We start from the raw sequence: 17,915 nt of genomic DNA on the forward strand, positions 1-17,915 counted from the left end.
ACCTGTCTTCATAGTCGTGAAGGCCCGATACTCGACCCCAGGGGAACCGTATCCACCCAGCGAAGGCAGCTGCTGGCGATGTTGAACACCTCAACAATGCTGGTGTATGTCAGGGCATGACGCTTTGAGCGCCAGTGCGTCTGCCAGGTTACGATGTCTATCGATACGGCGAGTATGTCCTGTCCCAAAGAAGTACTCAAAGCAGAGAGTATTAGTGACAGGTCCAGCCTAAGACCTTTCAACACCAGACATGAGGACTGGAGGTGCCAGACGCATCGAGGGGATGAAGTGCCGTCAAGGTGAAATCAAACTCCCATTAGCGGACTGAACAGCGTAGTAATCACCCTCGCAATTCACCTAAACACCACATATAAAAGGAGGAACTGAGGGCTCGGGCGCAAGCGAACGATGCAGGACGGGAAACTCTCTCTGGAAAGCCAGCCTAAGCGGGCTTGCGAGCAAGTAAGCTGTATTCGTGTAGTGACCTTATCCTTCACGCGGGACCAGATGAGAGAGAATGAAAAGAGCAACAATAGAGGGCGAGTTGAGGAGTGGATATCGCCGAGAAAGTTGTTGTATGGCAGAGGACAGAGTGAAGGGGAACGGTCTTGGGCTCTGGCTGATGGGAAGCGGCACGAGACGTCAGGAAAGGCTAGGTAAGGATGTGGTATGGAATGGTATGGTAGGGTAGGGTAGGGTAGAGAGTATGGTCTTTAATAAACAAGGGTGGTGGATTGGCCAGGCAAATGGAGGGGGGCGGAGAAAGACCTGGGGGACGGAGACGGGGGGACCAGCCGGTCGGTGTCGGTGGAGTAAAGTAACCCTCCTGTCGGATGACGCTGGGGAGGCAAAACCAAAGAGGGACTGTTCAATGCTTGACTGGACTCTTCAGGACGGTAGGGGTTGCAGAGTGAAGAAGAGAGAGGGTAAACTATAACCGAGCGCCACGCGTGATTTCGCAGGCCCGACTCGAAGTACCTGACCGGCCGACTATCGAGCAATCGGTTGGTCTGTAGTGTAGAAGAAGAAGAAGGCTTGCCAGGGACGGCAGAATGCCCAGAACCCTGCGTCCCAAGAGGATCTCGAGTCGACGCCGAGCCAACAGGAATGGCGAGAGTTAGGTAAGTGTATCGAGAAAGCCGGGTCTGCTGGACATGAAGAAAGAGGCTAGGCTTGGATGGTGACAGCCCCGAGGCAGGACCTAAGACGAGTGAGGCACTACGGTATGGTAACGTAGTGAGGAGGATGGAGGAGAGAGGAGTCGAGTTTCGCTTGCGGTACTTCACAGCGTGGGAAGTTGATGCATTGTTTGTTGAAACAGTAACGGCAGCTAGGTTACAGAAGGTGATAGAGAGCACCTAGCTAGCCACGACATGTCAGTGCCGAGAACAGCTTTGTATCGTGTGTACAGTACTATACAATACAGTACCGGGTTTATTGTATATGTGTAGGGCGTGCGAGCGAGACCGGGATGGGGAACCTGGAGGGAGGGAAGCGATCCGGGGCAGGCCAGCCCAGGCCAGTCCAGTCCCAGTCCCAGTCCAGCCCAAGGCCAAGCAAGTTCAAAGTGCAGGGAATCAGGGCTTAGGAGGGGTCAGGGACAGCAATGCGAGGTCGCGAAACGGGTCTGGTCGGACGGTGATGAATGGCAGGAGAGAGGAAGGACTGTAGTGTACCTGGTCTACACCGCACCGTACATTGCTGACCTGCACAAGCTCCCCGTAACACCTGCAGCAGGTGGCTCAGCCTGACTGGCCCAGCACAAGGATCAAAGTCGGGGAAGAAGCTGGGCGACCTGACTGGCCCGGGGCAGAGAGTCGTGAGGAGGAAGAGGCGGAGAAGTGCAACTCGCTACTATCAGGTAAATTAAACGAGGTCTAGTGTCGTAGGTCGTAGAGCGGGAAGTCTTGTACTGTAGGTACCGTGTCGTACCTGTAAACTCACTCAGGACGACAGTGTGTACTTTGTTCTGCCGACTACTACTTTGCGAGGCAGCAATGCGGTAATTAAAGACAAGGGGAGGCGTAATGAGCCCGGGGTCGTGATAAGTACAGTAGGTTTGTACTACCGGACCATATTTGAAAGGACTCAAAGAACACCTGAGCCACGGATTAGACACCATTGAGAAGTTAGCTAATAAGTATGGGTGGTGTGTGGTGTTGGTAGTATGTGACATGTCTACAATTCTGAACGAGATGGTCACCTCCGGCCTTTGCCATGTAGTAACGAAGAAGATAATAAAGATACGGTAAGCAGGCGACGCTGGAGGTCCAGCACACTTCGGCACTGCAGCGATGGTGCTCAAGTACATACATGCATCATACATGCATGCTCCAGGGTTTCAAGATGGACGGACTAGAGGGTCAATTGATTCATCAATTGATCGGTCAGTCACATGGTTTAAGAGTGCTTGAAGACACTCGAATTATCAGCCACTCTGGTCGATGTTCGATGTTATGGGAGGGATAGTACATCCATACAATATTCTATGACTGATTGATGACCGACGGACGCCGCCGACAGACGACGACGACGACGAGCGGGGAAACGAAAACCAGGACGGGCCCCTTGCTCTCTTCGCAGGGGCGACAAGTTAGGACGTATGTACTTACATGTAATTACTTGTACAGCGCGCATCATCCAACGAGGAGGATGATTTTTTTTTTTTCTTTTTTCTTTTCCCCCAAAGTGCACCTGCAGCAAGGCAGAGCCAGTCCAGCATTTCCATGGGGTAATAACCCGGTGAAATGGCGTCCTGGCTGCTTGCTTCTAGAATCGATCTTCCAGATCTTCGCTCGCGATGCAGACAGAGTTGCCCCTGTCTTTCTCTGCCGATCACAAGGTCGTGCTAGCTAGTGGTGCCTTTTTGCCCGTGATCATGATAATAATGATGAGGCTTAGACATGTTCATTCGCGTGCCCGCAGCCTACCTAAGTTTTTAGACAGAAATGACAAGAGTTGCGAAGGAAGAAGTGGCAGGCCTTTCTTCTCCCAACCTGCCACCAGAAGTTTACCGTAAGTCTCACTGCATGGGTGCTGTGCCTCTGCATCCAAGGTCAAAAAGATCCGCCTGCAAAAGTTAAGGCAAGGTTTGGCGGCGACGGGTAGTCTAAGGGCCCCTCCCGCTCCCGTCCAGGACAGTCCGGACAGTACCCGAGACCAACAGCCTCCACTTCTGGCGGGCCTAAGTTGGAGCTTACTGCATAGTAGGTACGGACCGTACTGGACTGTATTCGGTCTATAGGTAGCATCTCACATAGTTAAGGGACCTTAGTAGCCAATGGCTTATTATGATTGCCAAGGTAAGATACCTCGAGGTAGGGAGGTTACGCAAGGTTGCTTCATGTCCTGTACTGTACTGTACTGTTCTGTTCTGTTCCGTTCTCTACTGTACTGTGCTTCATCGGGCTTACCTGGTCTTGCCCGCTTATCCCAATACGGCAGGCTTGAAGTGTCACGCGATGCACAGAGCTTTCGAAGAAACGCCCGAAGACGGATGGGTGGCACAGCTTACAGGGGCAAGGAGGGTGTGACATTAACGTCTATCCCCATTGAACCAAACACCTTACTCCAATGCTCGCGGTAGTTAGACTGATTCGTTCTTGACAGCTCTGCTAACTCCGAAGTATCTTAGGTTTGGAGGCACATTCAATGTGCGCAGATAGGTGGAAGAGAAGAGAAGAGAAGAGAGGGTTACCCGACCTTGTGGCAAAACTACGCAGTAATGACCCGAGTCTCCAGAGTGTGTCGGCGCCTGCCGTCACACATGAATGCATTTTGATCTTGCAAGGTCATGACCACTAGACTTTGCCCGTCCACAGGCACAACTCAACTCAGGTAGAAGAATCCCTCAGCGAGCCTAGGTAGATGATGAGGAAGGCAAACATCAAGGGGCCAGGGCCGGGACCAGAGCCAGAGCTAGAGTCAGAGCCAGAGCCAGAGCCCACGACCATGACCAGATTCTGGTGAGATGCCACGATCACGGTAGTGTCGTGTCATAGTATTCGAATACCCTATGCATTCGCAGCACATCTATTGCGTCCCAACTTAGGCCAGTGTGATTCATCTGCTTGGTGTGCTTTATGCCTATGTGGTGAGCAGTACCGGTAGGGTAGAGAATGCCTGGGAATGTCTTCCTTCTCCCCCGGCATCTCCGAGCTTCCTCGCTTCGTCCTTTGTGCCACATCGAGTCCCTTCTCATCCCCAATCCCTCCTCTGCTACCTAGGTAGCCTCATTCTCCTTCTTCTACATGCTCCTCGGGGTTTTGAGCAGTTGACTAGGTGTTTAATTAAGCACAGCATAACGTAACTGATGGTTGAGCGAGCACATGCTCGTTTCTTCATCACGTTTGACATTTGGCTGGCTCCAAGTCGGGGTACGTGTCCCTTTGGATCGCCGTGTTTAGCGCATGACGCAGGCGGCACCCGTGTCCAGGTCCCAGGCCACCGGGATAGCACCACTTACTGCGTGCTGCCCATGCGGCGATAACACTGCCCACGGTTCCGGTTTACAAATGCGCCATATTTTGACGATGATGGAAGCGGTCAGCCATGATCCCGCCTGGTCTGCGACATACGCGCCAAGATATATATACTGAACACTACACTGACTACCCAGGGTTTATCTGAGCGGCGGTCATTTTTACCGGATTGCAGATACATCTCATCATGCCCATGTCATAACAAGTGCCAACATTAATCCATCCAGATATGGTCATTGTGAAAACGACGCCTCAATGGCGGCCATCCACAGCGTGCATGTCAATCTGTTGCACATTACCGGTACCCAGAGAGCTTTTTTCTTCGTTAGCAGGTTGTTGATTACCCTTGCCATTCATGCCCCATCCCAAGGTGTCAGATCATGCACCTGAAGCATATCAACAGCTTGATGAGATACTAAGGTCGCCTCTTCATTTGACGCGTCTTTTTTTGCATGGGAGCAGAATTGCCCTGCCAGGTGTCTTGTTATTCGGCCCAAGGTGATTGGCCAATTGCGACGTATGATCACGTGAATGGGCATGTGAACGGCTATTCCCAAACAGGCAAGGAACTTTGCTCCATGCTTGGACGTCAAACCACCAAGCAAATCAGACCATTTCCATTTCGTCCCGTCAAACCTGACCCTCCCGAATCCCCTTCCTCGGTCTTCCCAAACCACCTCTCCCGTACCTCGACGACGCTCTCCACTCCTCAATTGACCATCGCCATGTTCTTGCAACGCTCCGCCATCGCCGTCACCCGCCGGGCTGCCGTGTCCCCCGTGCTGAGACGCAGCTTCGCTACCACCCTCCTTCGCCGTGAGTCCATTTCCTTACCGGCCGCCCGACCGCCCGAGCGCAGACATACAAATCAACCAGAGACTCCCGTGCTATTGCCATTGTGATCACCCGGCTTCCGGTGACCTAGCACAGCAATTGGCCCTGCACGACTCTTTCTCTGATTGATTGCGACGCCTCGCGGGTTCTCAATTGGCGTTTCATGATTTACTAATCTTTCATGACTAGGCGATGCCGTTCCGGATGCCGCGAAGCAGGACACCAAGCTGAAGGCCCTTGCCGGTACGATCCCCCCCGCCTGCCTATCCTGTTTTACACCTACCGACCTACATCACCTCTACGCTGCGGAGAGGGGTGATTAAACTCTTGGTATTCGGCAGGAGGGAATGAAGAGTGAGGCTGACATTATGCATCGTGTAACAGATATCAAGACTCGCGAGGATCTTCTGGGACCCGGCGCCAAGCCTGGCACTGTTCCCACAGATATCGAGCAGTCCACCGGTATGGAGCGGCTAGAAATCTTGGGCAAGATGGAGGGAGTTGACATCTTCGACATGCGACCTCTTGATGCATCCCGAAAAGGTCAGTCTTGAAATGGAGTCCTATTGCCACGACCCGTGTCACGATGCGGGATGGCAACATCCTGACAGCTTATGGGCTAACAATACCACTAGGCACTGTGGAGAACCCAATTCTGGTCCGCTCTGCTGGTGACGAGCAGTATGCCGGTTGCACCGGCAGCCCGGCTGACTCCCACAACGTCATCTGGCTCGGCATGTCCCGTGAGCGGCCGGTCGAGCGATGCCCCGAGTGCGGCAGCGTCTACAAGATGGAGTACGTCGGCGCGCAGGATGATGGTCACGACCACGGCCACGACCACCATCACGGGTACGAGGAGCCCAAGACATTCGCCAACTTTGTCAAGCCCCAGTATTGGTAAAATGCTACCGCTCAGCTGATGAGGGATGGAGAACATTGACTGAAACGACAAGGGGGGGATGAGAGGATATCTCTCTGACTGTGACTGCCTATGTAGCAGATTGTGTAGATTATTGATCCGCAAGAGAGGGTAGTTGTATAGAGTTTATATTTGCCAAGTTTTTTCCCCAGATGCTATGCCTCGTTGTCATGGCCTCGTAACTACTCCCTCAGCTAGCAACTTTGTGTAATCCGACTCCAACGCTTCACTATTCATGAGTTATTCAAGCTGCCGCATGGTTATTCAACTAGCAAGAGCCCAACAGCCCAAGGCCCCATGGGGCATGGTTCTGTCCACAGTGTCTCAATCTCAAATTGAGCAACGACTATAGTCATGAGTATAGAGGCTCTCGAATGGCTCGTTCTATGTAGAGACTGCATCTCCGCCGTGCTGCTGATATGAAACCAGACGCACAGGTTTCTAGATGACTAGCAGTTGCAATCAGAATGCAACTCGTGGAGCTTTCGAGCACACGGAGCATGGCGGTTTAGACGCCCAAGGCTGCCAGATCAGCAGTCTTTGACGTCCCGAGACCTATGCATGAAGTGGTCCGCTGTATCCCTCAGTCGCCGTCGTCATCGTCACCAAAGCTCAACTTGATTTTCTTGACCTTCTTTTTCCCCTTGACAACCGGTCTGTTTGCTTCTCTCTTCTCGTGCTTGCCAATCTCGGCGATTTTCTTGCTGGCGTTGGGCTGGGAGTCTGGGCCTTGGTCTTGATCAGGACCTTGATCATCCTCTTCAACACCTCCGCCGCCTACGATCCTACCCGCCTTCCGCTTCTTGGCCCCTCCAATACTGGCTACCTTCTCTGCGACGGGATCCACGGGGTCCGCCCGTCGCTCGTCATCGCCATCGTCCGCCTCACTAGGCATGGCGCCTTCGTGCTCGTTCGACTTGGTGCCGATCTCCTTGACCGTGCCGTCCCGCTCCACGCTCACGCTGGACACGACATTGCCGCTCTCGTCGACGACAAGCGGCGCATCTTCGGCCTCCTCGCTCCCGGATCTCTGCTTGGCGGGGCGGCGGCGGGCGGCTAGGATGGGGTCGGGCGACTGCGAGTCGATAGTCGCCTGGCCACGGAGACGAGCGAGGAAAGGGGGCAGAGACTGGTCATAGTGCAGGTTCTTGCCGTTGATCTTGGCTTGCGACATGGCTGCGAAGCTGAAGTTTTTGGCGGACGATGCCTTGTGTTGGCGTACGATCGGGGAGACTTGACACGCGAGCCCTGCCACCTGAGGTAGCTTGCTAGGCTTCTGAGACCCTTTATGGATGAGGCATGAAAGGCAAGCAGGTGGTGGCTCAAGCAGGTGGGGGAAGGCTGATTCGGAGATGCACCTAATGTACACGTACCTGCCTACCTTACTGCATAGTAGGTAGGGCCTGATTTGCTTCTTGGGCAAAGATGTCCCCGTCGATTAGCGTGGTGCGGGGACCTAGGGGTACCTACCTTACCTAGGAGCTTAGGTACCTAGGTAACCAGTATGTACAGTACCTACCTGCATACCATGAGGTACTACCAAGACCAGGTATCTACCCACATCTCTCAACTACCTACCTCACCTGGGTAGATGGTGCTTCTACTGCATAGTAGATGCGCGATGCCAGCACGCATCTGAGCATCGATCTGATTTGGAGTTGGCGCCAGCAGGAGGCTGCCATCAGAGGTACCTACCTACATATGAGGGATGGGCCGGATGGCTGATCACTGGCGGGAGAGTCGGGAAGTACTACGACTACGCCCAGGTGGCGGGTACAATGTCTTGTTCGCTCTGGTCGCTGTGCTGGGTCTTGTCACCGCTCTGAAAATCCTCTTCAACATCTTGAGCTTCGTCTACCTGTACCTCCTCCGGCGCTCCAGCCTCGGGCGCTACCTTCATTCCACAGACGGCAAGCCAGCCTGGGCCCTGGTAACCGGCGCATCAGACGGCCTCGGGAGGCAGTTTGCCCACGAGCTGGCCGCCCGCGGCTTCAACGTCGTCGTGCATGGCCGGAACCCTGCCAAGCTGGAGGCTGTCCGAGATGAACTCGCCATTGCCTTCCCGGGCCGATCTTTTCGCGTGCTGGTTGCAGACATCTCGGCAATCCCCTGTCATCGCTGCCAGCCCGCGGCGAGCACGACTCCTTCTGCTACAGAATCGACGCAGACGGTGGACCTGGGAGCTATTGTCGCTTCCCTCTCGGACATCAACCTGACTGTCTTGATCAACAATGCCGGCGGTGGTGTCCTCAACTCCTCTGGCCAGCCGACGTTCCACCCTCTGCAGGCCTTCCCGCAGTCAACTGTTCTCGGCAATGTCAACGTGAACGCCATCTTTCCCCTGTTGCTCCTGCACAAGCTCATACCCCAGCTCATCCGCAACGCTCCGTCCCTAGCCATCAATATTGGCTCCATGGCGGACCAGGGAATGCCACTGCTATCCTTCTATGGCCCCAGCAAGACATTCGCAATGGGCGTCGCAGGCTCGCTGGCCCTCGAGATGATCCTGGAGGGCCAGGATGTTGAGGTGCTTGGCGTGCGCCTGGGAGAAGTGACCGGTGTCTCACACTACAAGGCCGCCCCGACGATATTCGGTCCCAGTGCGCAGACCATGGCAAGGGCTGCGCTGGAGAGGGTAGGCTGTGGCCGCCCGACCGTTATAGGCTATTGGGCACATGCGCTTCAGCAGGCAGGTGCGAATCTTTTGCCAGACTTTTTGAAAGATCGGATCCTGTTAGATATCATGAGTAGGCGTAGGGAGGACGAGAGGAGAAAGCTAAAGAGTGCGTGAACTGCTCTGCTGGCCCTCGAGACCAGGTTCTTGATTATTGGTGGGCAAATTCCCAAAAACACCCAAGAGCCTGGTGTTTCATGATGTGGCACGTGCGTGCTTTCTTGAATACACCGTACTCTACACGACAGCCGGGAGACTGCGAGCGCGTTATTCTAACCCCCAACAAGTGCAGTGTATGTCACACGGCCTCCGATCTGGACCACACGAGTATGTTGAGCCAAGTTGATGATTAATTAGCTACTATACTACCCAAGCCTGTTGGAACCCATGACTTGCAGTCGATGGCTGTGGAAAGCGTGCACAACTTTGGTCGCAAACATCCAGTAGATACCCCTGACCCAGGTTCCCGCGCCAATGCCACGATATCAAACACTCCATTCACGAACGTTGACACGCCCTCTCTATAATCTGCCAGAAGGCCCCGCAAAGCACCAACCCCGGGTCTTCGTTCGGCCGAACATTCCCCTCTTAACCACAGTCAGCAGCTTGATAATGCTATTGTAGCTGAGGCATATACCTCATGGGCCGCATTTCTGCCTTCGCAAGAGACAGATCGACCCTCTTGGAAATGTGCAGACCGACCATCATTTTTCATCGTTAGGTTAAGGTTAAAGTGCGAGGATTTATCGACGAGGATAGCCCGACATCCAGGGTAACTTCACCGACTTACTCAAATAACATGATGGATTTGACTCTGCCATCAGGCTGATTGATGCAGTCTACCATTTGAGCCACTTCCTGGACGACAGACAAAATCGTAAACACCAAACAGGTGTTTTGGTCAACCAGCCACATGCTGCATAGTTCGAGTGAAGAGGGCGGAGGATTCGCAGTGGCTCCCGACATGCAGATCCTCAAAAGCGATCACTTCTAATAGACTGGGCAGCGGCTGTGTCGGTGCGTGTAATCGGTCATAAACAGTTCTCAGCTCGTGTAACGAGGAGACAAGCAGGTTGGCCCAATGGCTCGTGGCCAACGGCTCATCTTGATGGGTATTATCGCCAGCCAGGGACGTGCTCTCTGAAGGAGTGAGGGGCCGATCGCTGGGTATAGGGGATGACCTCTCCACAACTTCGAAAGCATTGTGATCTCTAGGCCACGGAGTTGAAGCGGTGGCAGGGACGACAAAGTGCGGCGATGGGGACGAGGCGCCTTGACTCTTCAGAAACCACTTGGTCTTTCTATTTAGCGCTGGACGACTCCGGAGGGTGGAGCGGCCTTCCCTCTTATATGCTCGGCGTCTTTTTTGAACTTTGGCTTTGGCTTTCATCTCGCCCGTCTCAACATGGGTGCAGAGACCCCATCGCTTGAGATTCGACTGGTATTGCCTGCCTCTGAAAGTAAATGTCAGCCATCATGGCAATTATGATAACTCCTGAGAAGGACAGGACGGGCGTCGGTGAAGTAGCTGTTGTTGGAGTCGTACTAGGTTACATACGTAGCCAGGAACCCAAAAACATCCCTCATTACCTTAACCACCTCGGTCAAGTCTCTGTGTTCTGCCCAATAAAGTTCTTCTATGGTGAGGCGTTGGTCATCCCAGTCTTGGCTGCACTGCGGCCGAAGAATATGTCCAGAAGCCTGCTTCATGGTGGAGAGGAACGCGATGAGCCGTTTATCGAATTGACAAGAGTAATATGTGCAATGGTAAATGAAGAGAGGTATGATCTGATTAAGTGTATCCGCTAGTAGTAACGCCTGAAGTGTTTGAAGACCAGCTTCTCTACTGAAACAAACAAAGACTGGACGAGTGATGGCTGTAAACAGTTCGAGATGTGATGAGGAGAAACGCAGGACGACAAGAAAAGAGCACAAGAGGGAATGCGGGCTCTAAGACAGATATGTATGGGAACGTGCTCGATGTTCTCAGGGAACCCGACTCGGTACCTGCTAACCCAAGCTTGGGTCCATGACCTACAGATGAATGTGACGATGTGCTCGGCTGAACTCCCACTGCATAAGGCACGGTATGGTCAGATGGTGAGGTAGTAGCCCAGTTGCCAGGATTCCATGGCTGACTGGGATGTTTCTGGACTTTGGTATTGGAGCTGCCTCCTGGCACGCACGCACACACGCACGTAAAGCATTGCACCGCGAGGCACGCATTAGTCTGGAGTTCTTCCCTACAATACTGTAAGTATTATTATCTAGTGTAGAGCGTAAGCCCACAACAAGGTGAATGTGCGCAATGGCATTGATCGATTGATGGATTGACTGATTCATTCATTCATTCATTCATTCATGACTTGGACGACGAGACGGCCATGCATGTCACACAAGAAGAGGCCGGCTGGGGAGCGGCCATTTGAAACAGCAAGGGTCCACGCAGGAGGCTGTGGCGGCTGTTTCGGGGGGTTGCAGGTTGCCGGGGGTTTGGGGGTGAGCGGGCAGTCATCGGAGTTTCGAAACGCGCATACGGAAGCCCCTTATTGATGCCAATCACCCTTCAAGTTATGAGGACTCACTCTGTCTGTCTATCTGCCTGTCAGTCAGCGCCTGTCAGCGAGCGTCAGCCTCCGCCCCGGATCCAGGCCTCAGCCTCCAGCCTCGCTCGTCCCGAGGATGACAAGCAAGAGTGCAAAGTACAGACAAGGGAAACAACTAAGATGCATCTACTCGGCTGGCGGCAACCTTGGAAAGCCCATAGGTCACAGTTAGTATCAAGACCAAGACCAGGCAGAAAGTGATCTCACTTCCAGCAGCAACGGGGGAATGGGCACTCCCTAGACTGGGTAGGTAGGTAGAGCATCCAGGTAGACAACACGCCAGGAGCACTCTTCATTACCACCACATATCCCAGCATTAAACCAGACTACACCAATGGCCTGTTCTTATCCGTCCGTTCCAACTTCCAAGGCTGTTAGGACATACTATGTATGCCCTGCCCGAGACCCCACCAAGGTACCGTTGGAGGATACGACGGAGTAAATAAGAAGATGTGAGTTGCATGCCGTCGTCCTCGTGCTCTTCGTCGCATCGTCATGGTTGCAAGAGTCACCAGGAGAGCGACACACGCTCCCGGGCACCCAGCTAATCAGGCTTCTCTGTAACGGAGCAAGTAATTGGAACATTCATTAGGGTAGGTATCCAGTGAAAGTGAGGTATCTAGGTACGGGCGGAATGTCATAATAGAGTGAGGGACAAGGAGTTGAAGACTGGAACGCTAACATGCTCAACGTTACTAACATTTAAGTCGGCGTCAGTCGCAGGAAATCGTTAGACACGATGGCCAGCGCTGGCGATCTCTTCGAGCCAGCTGGCGCACAACCGCCTCCAGCTGGCGAAGGAGACACGCAACCTGTCAAATTTTGCGCCCCTGTCCGTCATACCCGTGGACAAATTGGGAACTCGAGAACCAAGGAAGGAACTTGGAAGACCCCCCCCCCCCCCCCCCCCAAACCCCTTCCAGCCAAGGCAGGAACGAAGAAGTACCAAGGTACCTCGCCTACTTGCTCAAGCCCCACTGCAGCCCCTTTTCCAGCGCCCTTCAGATCCCTCTCAACAGCCCCAAGATGTACTAGACCCAGGTACCTAGATACCTACCTAGGTACTCTGTAGGTTGGTAATTAGGTAAGATATTTTTACCCCTATGTAGGATGGAAGGTACGTACCTGCCGGTGCCGCCAGGTTGCCCTTTCCTCTTTGGCCTGCCTTACTCGAGACGCGCGTGAAGAAGGCCATCTCGCTCCCACTAATTACCTAGTTACCTATCCTCTAAATCTTCACTCCTCTCGCGCCTCATCGGCTTGGTGCTTCTTTTTCCCTTCCCTTCCCTTTCCCTTTCCCTTTCCGCCCGCACGCCCGCTCGCGTCACGGCTACCGGCGACGACTCGAAACTTGTCAGCGGAGCAACGACAATTGGGTCCCATCTCCGTTGCCTCTCGATCAATTCGTGTTCCACCTGATTCCCTCCGCTGCTGCTGACGGACTGACGACAATCGTCTCCTCGCCCTCCCCCTGGAGGCGTCCCTCGCGGCGGATCCTTCCAGCGCCATTCCCATCACCGCGAGAGTAGCCCTCAACAGCAAATACAACTACAAGCGACGCCATGGATCTCATCCGGCGAGCCTCTCGCTTCATTCCCAAGGGGCCCCCTCAACTCCCCACCGCCGACGAGAAGAAGTCCGACAAGCCCCGGTCGGCTCGTCTATGGTCACGCCTTGCCTTCTTTCGTAGACCTCTTCGGCTCAAGGGCAATTCCAGCATCTCCGTGCCCCTCGGCATCGTCCTGCTTTTCCCATGCATTGTCGTCATACTCATTTTAGTCCTGTTCGTCAGGCATCCCAGCTCCCCCGGCAGGATCCTCATGCCCGCCGGGGCACCTCCAGCTATTCGGTAAGCAAAACCCTATCTGGTTTGCCGCAGACTCTCCCTCTAGTCCTCTGTTTTTACCGATTGATCCCTTACTGACCGCTTTATTCCCCCCCTTCGCAGAAAAATCAGCGAGGAGCATGACAAGGTGTTCGTGACGGGGTGCCTGGAACCCGACACGTCGAAACCTCGAGCGAATGGCGCCTTTGTCGTTCTCGCCCGGAACAAGGAGTTGGACGGTGTCATCCAGTCCATCAAGTCCATCGAGCGCCACTTCAACCGGTGGTACCACTACCCCTACGTGTTCCTGAACGATGGCGAGTTCAATCAGACTTTCAAGGATGTCGTTGCCAACCATACCTCCGCTCCCGTCGAGTATGGTGTTGTTGGCCCCGACATGTGGGGTTACCCCGACTGGATCGATCCCAAGGTCGCTAAGGAAGGTATCGCTAAGCAGGGAGATGCTGCCGTCATGTACGGAGGGTTAGAAAGTTACCATGCCATGTGCAGATTCTACTCTGGGTAAGTTTGTCCATGGATTTCCCCGGACGGTAGACCCGGCTCTTGAATATGTCCATCATGATTCTCTAACAGTTTGAGCAGCTTCTTTTACAAACACCCCATTCTCGCCAAATACGAATGGTACTGGCGTCTGGAGCCGGAAATCAAGTACTTCTGCGATATCACATAGTATGTCTACCCCTGAGACGCAACCTTCAGTGCTTTTCAAGTCTTTCTCTAACCTGACCGCAGCGATCCGTTCCTGAAGATGATTGAGAGCAACAAGACCTACGGCTTCACCATCGCCGTCAAGGAACTCAAGGAGACCGTCCCGAACATCTTCCGATATGCTTCAGCCTACAAGCGTATGAACAATATGACTTCAAAGGGTCTCTGGGAGATGTTCGTCGACCCGCTAGAGAAAGAACCGGAAAAGCCCAAGGAGGATACTTCCAAGGCGCCTCCGCTCCCCGAGGAGATCTTGCGCTCCGATCCCAATCGCAACAGCCTACCCGAGATTGAATTGGAGGCCATGGAGGGCGAGAAGTACAACATGTGCCATTTTTGGTCCAATTTCGAGATCGCCAGCCTCGAGTTTTTCAGAAGTAAGGAGTATGAAGATTTCTTTCAGATGATGGATCGCAGCGGCGGATTCTGGATGGAACGCGTAAGTCACATAATCAACGTCCATTCACCTTGAGGCTCGGCACGTCCCTTGCTAATCATATATTCCTCATAGTGGGGTGATGCTCCCATCCACTCGCTTGCAGCCGGCGCCCTCCTTGCTCCGCGAGATATCCACTATTTCCGTGACTTCGGTTACCGACACACAACTATCCAGCATTGTCCTGCAAACGCCCCTGCAAGACAGCTCCCGCGCGAACCGTTTCTGGAGAAGACAACGTTGGACGAGCGCAAGCGGCTTGAAGAAGATCAATACTGGGACCAGTTCGACCCGCCGAAGGAGAATGGTGTAGGCTGCCGCTGCCGCTGCGATACCGACATTGTTGACGTCGAGGGCAAAGAAGGCAGTTGCCTTGCCGAATGGGTGGATGTTGCGGGCGGCTGGGCTAGCCCCTAAACTAATATCTAGATGGCCTTGATAAGTCTAGAGGTGTCACGGACCTTCTACGAGTCACGTCGAATGTATACAACGGTTTTTGTCGCTAGAAGTATCACTATCGACCCTGAGCGGTGGCCACATTGCGTGGTAATCATATCGCGGGTCGTTGTTTATTATGCCTGGTTTTCGCATGGGTTTTGGGTACTGTCACATATCATCGTCATCCTGGGACTAAACTTAATGAAAAGACTATACTATACAACTCAAACCAGTCGTCCAAGGTGCCATAACCATGCTCACATGCAATCCCTGGGCACAGAGGGTCTCTTCGAGTGCAAGGTCGCGTGATCGACATTTGTACCTTGCACAGTACTCTACTCGTAAAGGTCAACTATTTCCCACTCGTCAGTTGTGATCTGCCGGATTCTCACTGGCTTCCCGGCAACTTTGCTAAGCTCGCTGACGGTCTTCTAAGGTCGACTATCCCCTAGTTGTGTATGCCATCATTGCCCACTGGCGAAGACCTAGACGTACAACGACGACAACGCGAAGCTCTGGATGGCATATACATTTTTGGGGGTTGAGTACACTTTAACCTAGTGCCAATTCTGAAGCTATTGATAGCCTTCATTCCCTTTGAGTATTATTGTTCTACCAATCTGTATCTGCCAACGGCTCCGCTAAATCAGTGACCGCTCCATGACTGGCATCGCCAACGAGGCGTGCGTATTTAGCCAGAGCCCCCCTGAGAGGACGTTGTGCCGGAGGCGTCCAGCTCTTCTTTCGCTCACGCAACTCTTCGACGCTGATGTTCAAGACATCTATCCGGTTCTCCACAGCATCAATCCGCACCTCGTCCCCGTCACGCACCAATGCGATCGGCCCACCCACAGCCGCTTCAGGGCAAACATGTCCGACGATGAACCCGCGGCTTGCCCCGCTGTAACGCCCATCAGTGACCAGTGCAACATTGGACAGTCCTGCGCCCATGATAGCCGCACTGGCTTTCAGTTGCTCCGGCATGCCGGGGCCCCCGCGGGGACCTTCGTACCGTACGATAAGCACCAGGTTGCCGTCGGTAGCTTTGATATCGCCCTTCTGCAGGGCCGAGTCGAGTTCGTGCTCCTTGTTGAAGATGCGTGCCTTGCCAACAAAAGCAAGACCCTCCTTGCCTGTGATCTTGGCCACGGCACCGGCAGGAGCCACTACATATCGAGTCAATATATTGCCAGCAAGATGAGCAGGCGATGTGCCTCTATCAGCCGGTCTTCGATGCCATTACCCCATTGCAGGGATGGCGAGCGGAACGTTGGCTGCTTCAAACCTCGTAGCCTCGAACGGTGAGAAGGGCTTGACAAGGTTACTTACAGTTTCCTCGCAATATGCGTAAGTGGCCAGTGGCCTTGATGGGGTCAGTCAGCGGGCGAATAATTTTCTGATCAGGTGGCAATGACGGCCAGGACTCGCAGTTCTGTGCAAGAGTGAGCCCAGTGACTGTAGGGATTGATCCATTGATGAGGCCAGCCGCGATGAGCATCTTCAGAACAGACGGTGTGCCGCCAACTCTGTACAGGTCTTCCACTATAACATTTAGAGTCAGCAATTTCATTGTGCCAGTGACGAGCTAGGAAAAAGTTGGATGAAGATGTCTCGGGAGCAAGTGTCCTAGATTGGGACCGTGTCATTGTGTCGAACACTCAAAACATGGCCATGACAGTTGAAAATGAATTCCAGAAGTTTCTTACTGTAATACTTCCCACTCGGTGCCATATCGGCAAGATATGGGACGCGGTTACTCGTGCGCTGCACATCGTCCAAGGTCAACGGCACGTCAGCGCTGTTCGCCATGGCTAGAAAGTGCAGCACGCCGTTCGTCGATCCGCCAAGGGCCATGGTGAGCACCAGCGCATTCTCGAAGGCAGCGCGTGATAGCAGATCGCGCGGACGGATGTCCTTCTCCATGACGACTTGGATCGCATCGGCCGCACGCTCGCACTCCCTGGCCTTCTCGGGCGAAGTAGCCGGAAAGGAGCTGCTGCCGGGGAGAGTCAGGCCCATTGCCTCGATTGCAGTCGCCATGGTGTTGGCCGTGTACACTACAGCATCTGGAGTCAGCAATGGCCTCGCGAGGGCAGTAAGTAGGTAGGGAGATGCTGCAATGGAGGTGTCACAGGAGGCGCCCTCCAGGTATGGGCTGTGCTTGTGTCGTCAAAGACCGAAATCATGGTACGAATAGGGGAACATGAATTCCAGGAGTCGCTTACTGCCACCACAAGCACCGGCCCCGGGGCATGCGTGCTGCTCGATATCATCCATCACATCCGACGGGGTGGCTGGCTTGCCGTTCACGGTAGGGTCTTTGCACTTGGCATGCAACTTTCCATATACAAAGGCACCCTGCGCTTCGTAGCAGGTGCTGATGTTGATATCTTGATCTAGCAACGCACTTCGGCCTTTCATGATGGTCCCACCGTAGATCATCAGGAAAGGGCGGTTGTGCCGAGCTGCAGCAATCACCACACCGGGCATATTCTTGTCACATCCGGGGATACTAATGTTGGCGTCGTGGCGCTGGGCGCAAGTGACAGACTCGATACTATCAGCTATGATTTCTCTTGTCTGCAGAGAGTAGCGCATGCCTAGACGAGAGAGTTGCGTCAACCAACCATGGTCAGAAGCCCTTGTAGCAGGAGGATCCATAGCATCATACCTTCGCTACCCATAGTGATGGCATCTGACACGCCAATGGTGTTGAACTGCCACGCAAGCATTTTGCGCTTCTCCACGGCATTCTTTACGGTCTTTCCGAGATCCATGACTGCACGACGTTAGTCTGTTGTCGTCCCGACCTGTTTGCTCGACAGCAATGGCACTCCAAGCGGCTTACGGTGTGTACTATTGCGAATCGATCAGTTCTTGTTATTTCTCGCGACAGGATTCAATCTCCTACTTGCACGGGTTTCCCTCCCACCAGACCGTTGCGATACCCACCTGAGGCGCGTTTTTCATCAT

The 17,915-nt window shown here is 53.7% G+C and overlaps 5 protein-coding genes across 5 annotated transcripts; 3 read left to right on the forward strand and 2 right to left on the reverse strand.

Moving 5' to 3' along the window:
* Positions 1-5,206: 5,206 nt before the first annotated feature.
* UCRPA7_1610 (putative cytochrome c oxidase polypeptide iv protein) lies at positions 5,207-6,216 on the forward strand (the record flags this gene model as incomplete). Its single annotated transcript, XM_007914197.1, has 4 exons — positions 5,207-5,297; positions 5,505-5,558; positions 5,700-5,858; positions 5,951-6,216. 4 exons carry the CDS (start codon positions 5,207-5,209, stop codon positions 6,214-6,216), a joined length of 570 nt encoding a protein of 189 aa, XP_007912388.1.
* A 601-nt stretch (positions 6,217-6,817) lies between these two features.
* On the reverse strand, positions 6,818-7,408 carry UCRPA7_1611 (hypothetical protein; the record flags this gene model as incomplete). The annotated part of the gene is made up of 1 exon (XM_007914189.1): positions 6,818-7,408. The coding sequence occupies one exon, from the start codon at positions 7,406-7,408 to the stop codon at positions 6,818-6,820; it is 591 nt and encodes a 196-aa protein (XP_007912380.1).
* Positions 7,409-7,942: 534 nt separating this feature from the next.
* Positions 7,943-9,025, forward strand: UCRPA7_1612 (putative short chain dehydrogenase protein; the record flags this gene model as incomplete). The annotated part of the gene is made up of 1 exon (XM_007914187.1): positions 7,943-9,025. One exon carries the CDS (start codon positions 7,943-7,945, stop codon positions 9,023-9,025), a length of 1,083 nt encoding a protein of 360 aa, XP_007912378.1.
* A 4,051-nt stretch (positions 9,026-13,076) lies between these two features.
* On the forward strand, positions 13,077-14,921 carry UCRPA7_1613 (putative alpha- mannosyltransferase ktr1 protein; the record flags this gene model as incomplete). The annotated part of the gene is made up of 5 exons (XM_007914193.1): positions 13,077-13,363; positions 13,463-13,861; positions 13,934-14,029; positions 14,093-14,507; positions 14,580-14,921. The coding sequence occupies 5 exons, from the start codon at positions 13,077-13,079 to the stop codon at positions 14,919-14,921; spliced, it is 1,539 nt and encodes a 512-aa protein (XP_007912384.1).
* A 633-nt stretch (positions 14,922-15,554) lies between these two features.
* Positions 15,555-17,915, reverse strand: UCRPA7_1614 (putative dihydroxy-acid dehydratase protein; the record flags this gene model as incomplete). Its single annotated transcript, XM_007914185.1, has 7 exons — positions 15,555-16,108; positions 16,272-16,484; positions 16,649-16,999; positions 17,168-17,542; positions 17,614-17,721; positions 17,791-17,798; positions 17,854-17,915. The coding sequence occupies 7 exons, from the start codon at positions 17,913-17,915 to the stop codon at positions 15,555-15,557; spliced, it is 1,671 nt and encodes a 556-aa protein (XP_007912376.1).

The sequence above is a fragment of the Phaeoacremonium minimum genome, assembly GCF_000392275.1.
Source record: "Phaeoacremonium minimum UCRPA7 unplaced genomic scaffold PA7_03_scaffold_121, whole genome shotgun sequence".
NCBI lineage: Eukaryota > Fungi > Ascomycota > Sordariomycetes > Togniniales > Togniniaceae > Phaeoacremonium > Phaeoacremonium minimum.